The 14,998-nt window shown below is 39.7% G+C and overlaps 1 protein-coding gene and 1 pseudogene across 3 annotated transcripts in view; both read left to right on the top strand.

Annotated features, from left to right (window-relative positions):
* The first annotated feature begins 4,823 nt into the window (after positions 1-4,823).
* LOC127944318 (cerebral cavernous malformations 2 protein-like) lies at positions 4,824-6,068 on the top strand (annotated as a pseudogene).
* Positions 6,069-12,085: 6,017 nt separating this feature from the next.
* LOC127944838 (CDK5 and ABL1 enzyme substrate 2-like) overlaps positions 12,086-14,998 on the top strand; it is a 72,157-nt gene continuing 69,244 nt past the window's right edge. For all 3 annotated transcript variants that reach the window (XR_008150464.1, XM_052541146.1, XM_052541145.1), the window contains exon 1: positions 12,086-12,594. Coding sequence is in view for 2 of the 3 variants with exons in the window: in XM_052541146.1 (XP_052397106.1) it covers positions 12,092-12,594 (503 nt within the window). In the remaining variant the exon portion in view is untranslated. The remainder of the gene's footprint in view (positions 12,595-14,998) is intronic.

Genomic DNA, 14,998 nt, shown 5'->3' with positions numbered 1-14,998 from the left:
CTGTGCCACACAGATATTTTCATGTTCATATACACAAATTCATTTTCAGTAATGGCTCTGGTTTATGAATCTTCGGTTTGCAATATTAACCTTCTATTGTACTGTTTTGCCTACATGCAACACCTACGTCATGAGCTCCTTTTTTCAACAGGTGTGCACATGTGCTGCAGTGCCTATATACTAACATGCATGCATGCATACATATAATTTTAATGCAGCAATTTAAACCTGTTGACCTACACCCAAACCTAGGTGTCCTCAACTCCCCGTGTTTGCACGTGTCAATATTTACAAATGGATTAAATGAAAAGGGACAAATTTAATCTATCAAACTATATATCACTATGAAGATCTAAGCCTCAAGTATCGACGACAGATAACTGTTTTTCAATGGAATGCTTATAAAGACTGTATTTGCTACATTTGTGTAAGCAGTACACATGAAAAACATGAACATTAGAAATGCAGTACATACCAGATTCGTCGTAATAACGAGTCATAAACACATCCACAGCTGTAAATCCCGGTTTAGTTAGAAAGTTAAGGGTCCACTGAACAACATTTCATTGAGCATGTTTAGTCCAACGAAGCAATAATGTTGTAATATGGATCATAATTCCTTCGTCTATATGTCAGTTCTTCAGGGACAGTATTGTTTGTGTCTATTATAGAATAACTCACGGTCAGAAACTGCATCTTGGGAGTAAAAAAGGGCATGTTTTTGTAGCGTACAGTGCCACAAACAGAATGAGACGATCCACAAAAAAAGTGAAAGAAAGGCTGAAGATTTATTTGAATTCTGGCACTCATGGCTCGTGACATGCTCTGATGCACCTTTAATCTGATGGAGGCGGAACTTATAGCGATTGCCTTTTTCTTTATTTGTTTTATTTTTCAACGGTTTTTACATATGCGTGAGTGTGTTTTATGTTGAATGTGCCTGTATCTGCATGATTACCATCTGTTTGAGTGCAAATCAGCTCACTATTACTATGTAATCACAGTTATCAATGTGAACGCCATCTATATGAATATAGTGCGATTTAATGACTTTATGGTGCATCTCTTTGATTACCACCTCTATAGCTGGCTATCAGCACGTATTTTCATTGTAATTCATTACAAATTTTCATTGTAATTCATTGTAAATTTGTCATTCTTCCAATCACAAAGCACACCTCGCATTTCAGACCAATGAGCTTTGTAAAAATCTATTAATTTCAGAAGGTGGGGCATAGAGGAGCAACAATAATGTACATTACTTGAAAAATAAGGTTTTTTTTTTTTTTTTTTTTTTTTTTTTACCTTAATCCACATAAATATGAGTCTGTACTTTTGCGTTCTATGGCTGTTGGGTCTACTTGTTTCATGGTCTTCAGTGTTGATGTAGCCTGTGTCTCGTGGATTAAAGACTGTTTATAAATTCCCCGTCTCCTCGCTCCTTAGTTCCAGTTATCCTTGTGTGTGTGTCATGACAGAAGTCCCGACCGAAACAGTAATGCTGGATAAACACCAAAAGGTAATTGGGCTGATTTTCCCCCTTCCGATGATCCTAGCTATGTCCCAATTATCTTGATGGTTCTACAGATTATTTTATCAGATTTTCTCCTGGTGTGGAGTGTGTTAAGAGTGTCCGAACCTGACTGATCGCGAATCGTAAATATTAAACATGTTTAATATTTACGATCAGAAATCCTGATGTGTGGGAGGAACGCCGAGGACAAACGCACGCACACTCTGGAGATCATCACGTAAAACGAAACAATATCCAGTTAGAAAGCGAGATGATCATTCTTAAAGAGTGATGTAAGTGACCATTACTCACCTCTAGCTCACTCAGTAACTTGTACAGACCATGTCCCCGCCAAACCCTTTTTTTAGTTTTCCACGGGAATGTTCTGTGAAAATCATTCCAAACACTATCATTGCAATTTCTTCCCGCATATCGTCCGCAATGCTTATTCTTAAGTCTAGTGAGATTTTGCGAAATTTCCTGTGTTCACTGTTGAGACTCTGGTGGAAAATCTGTTTGTGTGTGGTGTGGTGTGCTGTCTTTGTCACATCAGGCAAACCCCACACACTATAGGAGCAAAACTGTTAAATCTAGGATTTTTTATCCTCATGTTTGTGGTCTATTACATTTTGAAAATCTTATACTCTTTTGGTGTAAAAACTCTTTTGGTGTGTACCCAGCATAAGCCGTGTCAGCTCCAGCCCCAGAGCTCCTGCAAGTGTGGGCTCCAGCTCCAGAGCTCATGCCAGTCTGGGCTCCTGTTACTGTTAAGCTCAGGGAGGGCTCCAGTCCCCCGCCATGGCTCACGGAGGGCCTCAGAACCCGTAAGGCCGGGCCGGGAGCTGGGGCCTCAGAGGCTGCTCTGCCATGGCCCCCTGAACTGCCTTTACCTACATGGCCTCATGTGTTTCCTACTCCACCATGGTGCCCAGAGCTATCAGATGCACCATGGGTCCTGGAATGGGCACTGCCCTGGAGGCCTTCCATGTAGTAACCCTCTTAGAGGCCTCCAGAGTGCCAACCCCCCCTCCCCACTGGACGTTGTACGGTGTGGGACATGTCTTCCGGGAGGGGGGAGTAATGTCAGACTCTGGTCCATGCCTTTTGTGTGTTTTGCTCCTCATGTGCCTTCCTGTGTTTCCTTATTTGCTCATGTTCCTTTTCTCATTTAGTTTGATTAAGATTCCTGTCACCTGTGTTTATTAATTATCTATTGCATATAAGTCTGTGCCTTCGCATTCTATCGCTGTTGGATCTACTTGTTATGTTCATGTGTTTCCTATTGTCTCCAGTGTTGATGTAGCCTGTGTCTCAAGGATTAAAGACTGTTTGTATATTCCTCATCTTCTCACTCCATTCTTCCGGTTATCCTCGTGTGTCGTGAGAAAGAGAGAGAGTGAGGTTTTTTTTATGTTTATGAGAGTTTATGTATACGTGTGATAAAAATGATATATATATATATATTTTTTAAAACATTTAAAACAAAGAAACATTGTTGCATAAAATGAATAAAAAAAAATTTAAGCTTCTGCTCTTTTTCTGGGTCACTAATTAAACCACAAATCCTCTGAGCCATGGGACACAGCAGTATAAGAGGCCAGTTATTGCGTCATATTATCTTCAAAGGATTAGTTTATCATGTATTTCTTTGGGGGGGTCATTGTACATAGTAAGATAGTAATAGTTGTGTTTAGGTTTAATGATGGAGCCATGCAACGTGGTTGATTTATTGTTTTGAATTTGCCTTTCTTAATGCGTTTTGACTAACGCCCAGAAAGCAGCCAGGATGACTGATATGCCCCATTACATCAAATCTGATGTGAACACACACATCTTCACTGACATGGTGTGTGATTGATGCACAGCTTTATACACTCCTTACATGTGAATGTTTTTTCCTCATACGGGTTATAAATCAGTGGGTTGTCTCTAATCTGTCTTCCATATCTAACAGCTGTCTTGCTGAGCAGCAGGCAGATGTGTGTGTTACATCATCATAAAAGCAGATTTTTACATCATCATAAAAGCATAAAAACAGGCTTTCACAAACCTTACAAGAAGCAAGATGAAGTTAAATTATACACAACAGACCTAGTAAAGACTCATTTTAGTTTAAGTTTTTTAAGTGTTTTTTAAGTGCATGTTCATATTTTAGATAAATTCAGATCTGAAAAGAGTTCCTGGTGCTATTAACACAAAGCTCACATTTTTATTTTTCTCATAATTCTGAGTTCATATTTCATAGTTATTACTGTTTATTAACTCACAATTCCAAGCTATTCAAGCATTGAGATCATCCCAAGAAAAAAAAGCATGGTTCCACAGGAAGCACATTTCTGCCTAAGAGTTAAAGGAACTTTCAACTGCATATCTCACAAATGCTTTTTTCCCCTCATTACTGCAACATCTCTCATTGTCTTTCTCTTATGAACTCTTCTCTCATAGTTTTGTAAAGCGCCTGGTGTTCCCTAAATCTAGCCAACGCCAGGCAGACAAAGGCAGTGTGTAACGTAGACCCCTTCACACTGTCCCCTTCACACTGTCATTTGAATTTTATGAACGTTACCAACAGATCCTGGGACACTTGACATGGCTGTCATGTTCCTTGAACCCATCGAGCAGAGACGAGCTGCTGCGTCATTGTAATGTTGTGTTTAGATTCAAAAGATAACTTAAAGAGATGACTTCAAAACCAACATTAGGCAGATTAAATGATAACAGATTAAAATATATATGTACTGTACATTATGTATTTTATTTCTTTAAAATAAAACCACACAATTAAGCAGTTATACATTCTGTCTCTATCTCCAACTGAAGAAGCTGAGGGTTTTGCCTTTGAAGACCAGTGTGGAACATGATTGCATTCACATCCTGTCTGATGCTTACCTGAGAGACAATGAAAAACTCCTGCTGAGAATCCCCACACATGAAATCGCTGCTGCCTCCTATCTGCGGGATTATGCACTGCACATACTGGTGCTCAGAACTGGCCAGTAGTAAGTTAATGTCATGAACATATGAGATACCATAGTTTACCCTGGTTACGATCTGTTCTGTCTTAGTAAATTTTAATTACTGTAAATAAATTCATAAAACACATTTTAGGAACATTGCATATTTCTAAATAAGCTTAATTTGATATATTTTAGCAGACTAATATGGGAATATAATATCAAAGTTTGAGGGGGGAAAACTGTTACAGGTTTTCTGATTTTAAACATCTGGGTAAATGATTAACAATGTACATGATGTGGACTTTATGTAAACTAGAAAGAGATAATGCACTGGGGGGGGGGGGGGGCAGTGAAGGTGTCTGTCAGCTTTGTTTTGCATGGCTAAAATATTTCCAAGGCAAATTTTTAACATAAATAAGGATGGAAGGAATCTTCAATAATGTGTCTAAATGTGGACACTGTACTAGCCGGTGACAGTCTGGAGAAGAGGCCCACTGGTTTGGAAAGCCACAGACAAACTATAAGCAACACTGACCCCAGGCCTGCAGGGGGCACTATGGAGCATTGCCATGCCATCTGCAGTGTGGACTGGAAGCTCTCATCCAGCCATGACAGGGCAGCGTGGGTGTAGGAGGTGGGACAGGGGGTGGTGGAGTTGCTGGTGATGGTGACAGCCTGGAACGGAAGCATGAGTGGGAGTTGGGAGCGTAGAAAGACACGGAGGTAGCAGGGAGAAACGGATGATGAGTGGGTGCTGGGAAGGAGACCTGTAGGGGTCAGCTGGGAGCATGGGGGAGGCGGAGCGGTTGTAGGAGGTAACTGGGAAAAGAGGCACTGGCCTGGAGCTAAACCAGGTGGAAGATGGGAACGAAACACATTCCAGGTGGGAGTTGGGAATGCAGGCAAGCTTGCACAGGGAGCTGGGAGAAGAGGAACCATAATCCTCTGGAACCCATGCCACGCCCTGATGCCTACTGCAACCACATCATACTGGCCGTGGAGAACAGGGTGAGGTTATTCAGCCATTCCAATGGATGGATGGATGAATTAATGGATGGGTAAAAAATGTTTAATATGGATGCATGGAAATCATGTGGATGGATCGGTCGATGGATGAAATGGTTAATTAGTGAAAATTGTATGGAAGAATTAATCAGAGGGAGGGTGGATGGATGGATGAAAGGTATACGAATGCCTCATTGTGAGCTGTAGCTGTGCTCTTGCAGTGACCGTGCTGACTAGAGTTGTGTCAGCTGTGATGAAAACAGCACACTCAGAGTAGACTCCCCTGTGATGTAATGCCCAGACTTATGTAAGAGCATGCTGTGTCAGTGATCTGTGTGTCTGTGTGTGCCTATGAACATTAATATAGATGGGATTGTGTTGACCCACATTACAGTCTGCTTTTATGGGTTAGAGAATAGCAGAAAGGTTGATGCATGTAAAAGTTGTATGTGACAGGAAACTCATTGATTTTCTCTTCACTTGATTCTTATACTGATCACACACAGGATGCTGCAGAGGAGTACTGCACGCTCATCTGTCAAATGTTTCAGATCATCTATGGATATCAGACCATTGAATGGGGGGGGGGCTAAATTATAAAAATTTAAGCTAACATTTACAAGTATGATAGCAACATATATAATGAAATTCAACGAATATAATTGTTGAATTTTAAAGAGGAGAAAATTCTTTCCATGTTTTATATTAATCATTTAATTAAATTTCAATGTTTTATTTTGAGGAATTTTTTAACATGGTTTTTAAGTTACTATACGGTGACATGGTTTTTAAGTCCTATACAAATATCTCCATCCACCCATCTCCCATCAAATTTTTGATGCCATGGACCTCTAAATATGATGATACTTGTAATTCCTTAAATATAAAACCACAATTATTGTGTAAGAAAAGCAATATACTGTAAGAAAAAGAAAATGTAAAGTTTTCACAGCCTTTCTAGCATAATTATTTCTGAAACCCAATTACAAAATATTCTAAATTTAGATTTGTAGATGTTTTGCATTTGTGCTGTCTATGTCTGTGCACTAATCAGTAGCATATTTGCAGGATAGCTTCAGTTGCCACTTAAAGAGCACAAATTCATAACATGTTGCTTTTCCCCTCCCATTAATACTTGTCCAAGGTGACAGCTGCCTTACTGACATGACAAATGGCTATGACACAGAATTCAGCTGCTGCAGTTTATAGTGAGTATCTGTTTGTTTGTCTTTATGAATTATCATTACAATCTTACCCATTTTTATTTTATTTTGTAAATTGTTGTCTCACCAATGGCACAAAACAGAAGTTAAAAAATAATGACCCTCTCTAATTTTGCTTGGACAAACATACAAACTCACACTCAACTTTTATTAGTGCTTGGCTGGGTTCCCCAAATTTTCTCAAAGTTATCTTAGTTCTGGGAATCATTAGCGTGCCCCTTTTAAATTGGTGCATATTTGCCGCTATTTTTGGTGCTTTCTGACCAGGTGGTCAACCAGCGCCAAGCTATCCCATGGCATCAGAGAGGCTAAGAGACAGTACTCCAGGAGGATAGCCCATCAATTCAGCAACAGCAGAGACACTCGGAGCCAGTGGCAGAGGATACAGACCATTACGAACTACAAGCCCCCACCGAGGACCTGTGACAGCACTATCTCTCTGCTGAACGAGGTGAATGCCTTCTTCGCTCGCTTTGAGAAACAAAACAGCATCACTGCACAGAAAGTTCCACCTCCTCCCGGTTACCAGTTGATGATGCTGACCCCAGACAGCGAGATCCTTCAGCAGGATCAATGTACTCAAAGCTCTGGGTTCTTACAACATCCCTGTGTGTACTGAGAAACTGTGCAGTGGAACTCACTGATGTCTTCACAGACATTTTCAGCACCTCACTTAGTCAGGCTGTTGTCCCCACATGCTTCAAGGCTACCACCATCATTCCAGTCCTGAAGAAGCTGTCTCTATCCTGCTTCAATGAGTACTGTTCAGTTGCACTCACTCCTATTATTATGAAGTGCTTAGTCATGCACCATATCAGGTCTACCCTCCCCTCCTCCCTGGACCCATTCCAGTTTGCATATCGGTCCAACCGCTTGACCAGTGATGCCATCGCAGCTGCCATCCACTCAGCGCTCACACATATAGACAAAAAGGACTTATACATCAGAATGATGCTCATAGACTTTAGTTCAGCATTCAACACCATCATCCCTCAACAGCTCATTTTTAAACTGATCCAGCTGGGGCTTAACTCTTCGCTGTGCAACTGGCTGTTAGACTTTCTTACTGGAAGACCTCAGGCAGTACTGGTCGGCAGCAACACATCCAGTACCATCACACTGAACACTAATGCCCCCCAAAGATGTGTGCTGAGCCCCCTCCTCTTCCCCCTTTGGAGAGAGTGAGCAGCACCAAGTTCCTGGGTGTGCACATCACAGAGGACCTCTCCTGGAATGAAATCACAGCAGCATCGCTACTTCCTCCGCAAACTGAGAAGAGCCAGAGCCCCGCCCCCATCATGCACACCTTCTACAGAGGCACCATCGAAAGCATTCTGACGAGCTGCATCACTGTGTGGTATGGCGCCTGCAACACGTCCTGCCGGAAGACTACAACGCATAGTGAGAGCAGCTGAGAAGATCATTGTTGTCTCTCTCCCCTCCCTTCAGTATATTTATGGAACCTGTCTCACCTGCAAAGCCCTTTGCATTGCAGGTGATCCCACTCACCCATAACACAGCTTCTTCAGTCTGCTGCCATCAGGTAGGAGACTGCAGAGTCTCCAGGCCAGGATCCATCAGGCTTTCAGGAAGCTGAACTCACTCCCGAAAATTGGCCCCCCTTCCCTCTTCTGCCCCAGGCACCACAGAACAACCCTCTCTCCTGGGTTACACTCACCCCCCATAAAACCCTACTCCCATCCGGGTCACGGCACCAATGTAACCCCTCTCTCCCAGGTCCTCACCGCCAAACCTCGTTCTTGTTCCGAGTGGGTCTAGAACCCAGGTCTCGGGCATGGGAGGAGGACACACTATCAAGGAGGCTAAAGACTGCAGCTACTAGCTACTTAACATTATATATATATATATATATATATATATATATATATATATATATATATATATATATATATATATATATATATATATATTATTATTATTATTATTATTATTATTATTATTATTAATAATAATAATAATAATAATAATAATATATTTAAATAATCTAAATGTAATACTCCCAGTTCCCGGTAATTCAAAATTCTGAAAACAAGCCGCCTTGAGGGGTTTAAAGTAAATGACAGCATAATTTTCATTTGTGGGTGAACAATTCCCTGCAGTTATCTATAATGTTGTCTGTTTATAGTTCTGTTGTGTTGTTTTCTGCCTGGTTCTCATTGGTTAGTTGAGGAGTAAGCTGACACCTCAGGAGATTCAGCAGTTTGCTCTGTTTCTGAGAGAATACAGACTTTGTGCTCCAATAGAGCAGTTCTGTAATGACCTGCTACAGCTCTATGGAGACTCACGCAAGTTCCTGCTGCTTGGAACTCACAACACAGAATACAAAAGTCATCATAATCTCTCTCTTTTTTCTTATTTGCCTCTATTGAACCATTTGAGTGCCTGTTTAAATCCCCAAGGGGTGTGTTTGTACAACTGGGATTATTTCATTTTAAAGTCTGAAAGTCATGATTTATCAGATTTGGCATTGTATCTAGAGTTTGTGTAAATGCATTCGGTCATTAGCTCATTAGAGGGATTTGAGTGACATAAAGTCTAATGAATATTCATGAGCACCTGGCTTTCACTTGAGCAGTCATGGTGCAACCGCCTTTCCAACAACATCACACTTTCACAGCATGACATAATTACAAAACTCTCTACTAACACTACCCACTGTGGGAAATGAAACATGACACAGCTTATAAATAACACTATGACCACGATACAAAAATATAAATAACTGTAACCATTGGATCAGATTTGTCACAAATACATATTTAGAATTAGTGAGTCATTAAATAATTAAAGTGTATTGGACAATAAATTCCCACTGAGACACAAATGTATCAAACTTGATAAGAAAGACCTTGTGGCTGTTACTTCTGAAGTGAGTTGGTAAAGGATAATATAGCTCACAGCAATTGTGTGCAACAAAGACACAATTACATAACACTCACTGAGCCATTTAAACCTCTGCTGGTCATAGACTCATCTAACCTGACACGCAAGCAAAAGGCTGAGTCAGCTCGAGACAGCTCTGGACGAGTGTGAGACTTTTTCACTATTCAGACCATTCAGTATTGTTAGTGTGAACTTTTAGAGAAGAGCTGCAGTTCTGAATAGAGACAAATCATCGCAAACATGTGAATGCTGCCACATTCTCAAAGGAAAAAGCATTCGAAATGTCTTTGCTGTCATTTTTGATTAATTCAATGCGTTCGCGCTGGATAAAAGTATGATTTAAAAAATAAAAAGTCATATTGACCTCAAATGTATTTTTTAATAAAACATTCTTTAAAATTTATTTGTTGTAAGTTGTCAAAGTGTTAGCTTGTTTATGTGATGAACCATACTTAATATACTTAATAATAATGTAAATATTTAAGAGTATTCTCAATTATAATGCAAATATAAATGCATCCTGTCTAAAAATACAGGCTTATGGTGCATTCTCACATAATTTCTCTCCCATGTGAGCAGGCATGAGGCCCTTTATTCCAGATAAGGATGTAGGAGTGTTTGAGACATTTCTGGAAGACATTGGGATCCGAGAGGGTGGGATTTTGACGGACAGTTTTGGCCAGATCAAGCGGAACATGAGCAACACATCTGCCACAGCAGTCGGTGGCTATGATGGCTGAATTATCTCCTCCGGTTCAGGATCTTAACTGCAGAATTGATGACATCACACACAACTTTGAGACTTCAGGTTTTGAAGAGGGGAACTGAGACGTAGAAGAGGAAGCCTATTATTTGTGAAACACAGAGAATGAACTTACTGTACCTACTGTGTAAATGTAAGCCACTGTATATTTAAACTGTTGCACTGGAGAGTTTTTGAAAACAGGGTTTAGGTCACAAATTTCTTTGATTAATATATATATATATATATATATATATATATATATATATATATATATATATATGCAGTACAGACCAACAGTTTGGACACACCTTCTCATTCAAAGAGTTTTCTTCATTTTCATGACTATGAAAATTGTAGATTCACACTGAATGTATCAAAACTATGAAATAACACATGTGGAATTATATATGGAATTATATACATAATAAAAAAAGTGTGAAACAACTGAAAATATGTCATATTCTAGGTTATTTTGCTTCGATTACTGCTTTGCACACTCTTGGCATTCTCTTGAAGAGCTTCAAGAGGTAGTCACCTGAAATGATGTAAATAAATGTCAAATGTAAAATAAAGTCTCAACAAAAAAAAATCAGACTCAAATAGTTAAACATTTACAGTATATATGTACACTTTATTGGGCCTCACTGAGTGCTGCTGATGAAAAAATTGATCTTTTGCATCTAATTTGCATTTGTAAATCTGCATATTATTTTGCATGCAAGTTTGGTTATTTCATGTTCTGTCTGAATGATTTACAAAAGAGCACCAATGCAGCGAGGAAGTGCCAGAAAGACAATAAATAATGATGTATTTGGAGAAAAGGTCACTTAGAAATAAAAGGAGAAAAGAGAAAATGATCATGTAATAATGACGAATATAATGAGTTTGTTTCCATCCAGTGAACAGAACGGTAATCTGATGGAGCCGGAGGGTCGTTGACTATGGCTGCTGTCTGTAGGGAAAACAAATTATGAAACACTCAGCCTTGACATTCTTTCCGGTGACACTGTCACCTTGCCACAGTCTTCCTTCTTATCTGTGCCAACCAAAGAAGGTTGATGGGCATTGCCCCCAGCATTGGAGGTTATCAAAATGGCACATACATCTGTCAGGCTAAATGTTTTTTTATTTTTTCATATAATGGGAATAAGCAGAATAGGGCCAGACAGGGTTTAGATTAAGGTCAAACCTCTTCTCACACCCAAATAATATTAGTAGTCAAACGGCGAACATTTGTGCCAAGTCTGTGGAGGATAGAGAGGATGCATTATTATTGAATTCTTTATACTTTAACTCTAACACTAATTCAAAAAAGGCCTGACTAACTTCACATTACTGTTTATAATAAAGTTTGACTTTACAGTAGGCCTACAGTTTATTATAATGAAACACTGTAAAATGTTAACTTATGTACCAAAAATGTGGGTAGAAAGACACTTTTATTTTGCTACTGAACACTGAGGCATCTAAAGCGTAAATATAGACCTTTGCTTTTTACTCTCTGAAATATGAATATAATAACAAAGCAGCAGAAACTGCAACACTGTAGTCGTTCATTTTCTTTCTCTTCTGTCAGAGCGCGCCTGTGAAGTTATTTCAAACGCTCAGCCAATGAAATCCGCGCACGCTCTGTCTATTTACTAAAATCCTGTACTCTAAACCAATCAGATGAGAGTGGGCGTGTCCGGGCGAGTCGCGCCGGGTAGAAACAGAGCTGAGCAGCAGCGGGGCTGTTTACTTGAGAATGGCTGCTGCTGCGTGCAGTACGCAGAGCACTCTGAACCCGTGCACTGGCAAACTGCACAGAGAGCATCTGCGGAAAAGTATAGATTCGCGGAGGAGACAAGCTGCGCTTTTCTTTCTCACTAATATATCTTTGGACGGACGTCCTGTGCGGAACAATGTGAGCGCAGCGGGTCCAAGTGATGCCGAGTTTCAGTGCTCTGACATCGGCGCGACTGTGAGCGGACTGTCCGCTGGGGCGAGTAGCTATGGGACCTTCCCCAGCCTCTCTGTCCCCAGACTCGGACTGCTCAACGTCCCGCCCATCCTGGTTCTGCCGTCGGATTCTAGGTTCAGTGACGCCGGGAGTACCGAGATGTTCCTGGAGAGGGAGAGGGGCTTGTTCTCCTCGCAGAGCAATCTTCTGTCCCCGTGCAGTCTGCAGCCCACTCCGCTCGGAGCGCGGAAGTCTCCGACCCTGCTGTCAGTGCAGAGCTGCGGCTCTTCGCTGGAGTCTCGACCGCGGTGGGTTCTGCACAGGTTTCTAAAGGGGGGTCACTTTAGAGGCAGTGCGCTCAAGATAGGACTGGTAATGTATTCTGATAGTTTACACGGACTTCTGTGAAAGACAGTCCATTTGGCCGTGTGTCAAAATGTAGTAGTGAGCTGCCTGGAGCACCTTGACTATTTGGGCGTCATGATTGCAAGGTTCTGAGGTGATCATCACACTTTACATTAGTATTATTTTACTTATTATGTAAATACTGAGTAATTTTGGTGAACAATATGGAATTAACGTATATATATATATATATATATATATATATATATATATATATATATATATATATATATATATATATATAATTTTTTTTTTTTTTTTTCTGGAGATTAATATAATTGCACATTTCATTTATTTATTTTATTTTAGTAGTTAAATATTACAGTATTAACATGGACACGTAATGTAAAGTGTTAGTCATTACTCTAACAAGTCTGAATGAGCATGTTTTGTAACTGATTTGACCCTACCTGCGTATTTAGTGGGAGAGGCACCAAAGAGTCATTCAGACTAATGATACGAGTGGTCAGGAATATGTATTTAAAATGTGACGTAATGTTGCCAACTGCAACACTCACTCCATTATTTTATTATAGAAATTTAAAACAACTGATCACAGAGGACAATGTACATTATACACTAAATGCAATGTGTATGCTATGCATCTGTTTCTTCATGTGATTTTGAGTCATTTGACAGAGCAGATTTTGTTTCATATAAATATAAACCACTATTTACAGTGGATGAACCATCTGGGGTTACGGGATTTCTAGTTAACTGGTTTGAAACACACCTTTTTCCGGCTTGCTTCCAAAATCCTTTCCAAATGTCACTTTATTACCATTATATTTAAAGTTGATATATATATATATATATATATATATATATTAGTATTTTTTTCATGAATATTTAAGTTTCACTGCTCTACTGATAGAAAAAGAAGATGAAATGACAAGCCACCACCACAGATTTTATCTGGTTGACTTTTAAATGTTGTACCAGAGATGCAAAATATGTGAAAAAGACTTGTTTTCATTCTTGCTACTTCTCTCATTGACCACGGACTGTGAAAACCCCTTTCTGAAATCCAGATTACTTCACAGCCAAATAAATGTTGCCTAAAAATGGCCATTTGTGCAAGAAGTTTTCAGCTTTGGTTGGTTTATCTCTTCACATGAGGAAGTGAAAAGGCTCGTCAACACACATTGAGAGAATGGCATTTATGTTTCACTTCTTAATCTCAACAGACCGTATTTATTCTTTTGACCGCACCTCCCCCCAAACCCTCTTTGCCCTTACTTTAAAAAGGGTGTGGTTTAGAGTGTGACATGTAGATTCAAACCAGACTGACAGTCGTAGCAGACATTGCTTTTCTTTATGGGTTGGCTCTGTGAGGTCAGTCTGTGCTGTATGTATGGGCGGTGGTGCTCTTTCAGAGCTGCATGCTGCTTTGTGCACACAGTACCTGAAGAGATTAAAGCTTAAGACATTCTGTCATATTGTCAGCCCTTCAAAGGGTCTCTGTAGGCCTGAGGGAATGAACCGTCTCTGCATTAGAGAATAAATCAGGGCTACATGAACTTGCTTAATTCAGATGATACATCCTTTTTAAAATAGATCCAGTAAATGCATCCAACATGCATTTAAATTGACCTTTCTGTGCTTTAAAACAACATCTCAGAGTTAGTTGTCTTTGTGAAGTGTAGAGAACTTACTGTTCTTATCATTATCACTGAGAGATGTGGCATTTAAAATAAAGACATAAAAGTAGTTTGAATAGTCCAACAAGTAGGAGCTTGACCACGCTTGCCAAATTCTCGGTCTCATGCATTGTCTGAATGCTTTGAGGCTTTAAACTGTTGCTCACAACAGAGCTGGCTTGTAATCAGTAGTTGAAAGAATTTTGCATGAGGGATGTTTTCATTTTTGGTGTTTTTTTGTTGTTGTTGTTATTGTTGTTTTTTTGTCTTTGAATCGTTGGAACATGACTCCCTGTGGTAACTTTAGAAATGGGGAATCTTCATTTAAAATGTTCTCACATCAAGCTCCCCTAGACATGCTTTTCCTAATGAAGAAATCATGTTTGAAAAAGGTTAGTTCACCCAAATATTTTTATTCTGCTATCATTCACTCATTCTACTCCCATGAGACTTTCATTCATTCTCAAAAGAAAAAGTATATTTAAGGAAAATAAAAAGGAAAGAAAATGAATGAAATTTGGATCAACATGAGAGTGAACAAGTGATGACAGAATTTTCATCTTTGGGTGAACAATTACTTACTGCTTACTTAGACAAGGGTTGAAAGCTAATTTAGAAGAATTGACCATTTGCACAGAGCTTTCTTTAGAACTTCCACATAAAGATA

The sequence above is a fragment of the Carassius gibelio genome, chromosome A23, assembly GCF_023724105.1.
Source record: "Carassius gibelio isolate Cgi1373 ecotype wild population from Czech Republic chromosome A23, carGib1.2-hapl.c, whole genome shotgun sequence".
Taxonomy (NCBI): Eukaryota; Metazoa; Chordata; class Actinopteri; order Cypriniformes; family Cyprinidae; genus Carassius; species Carassius gibelio.
Note: the sequence above shows the minus strand (reverse complement) of the source record. Positions and strands in the feature narration are given on the sequence as shown.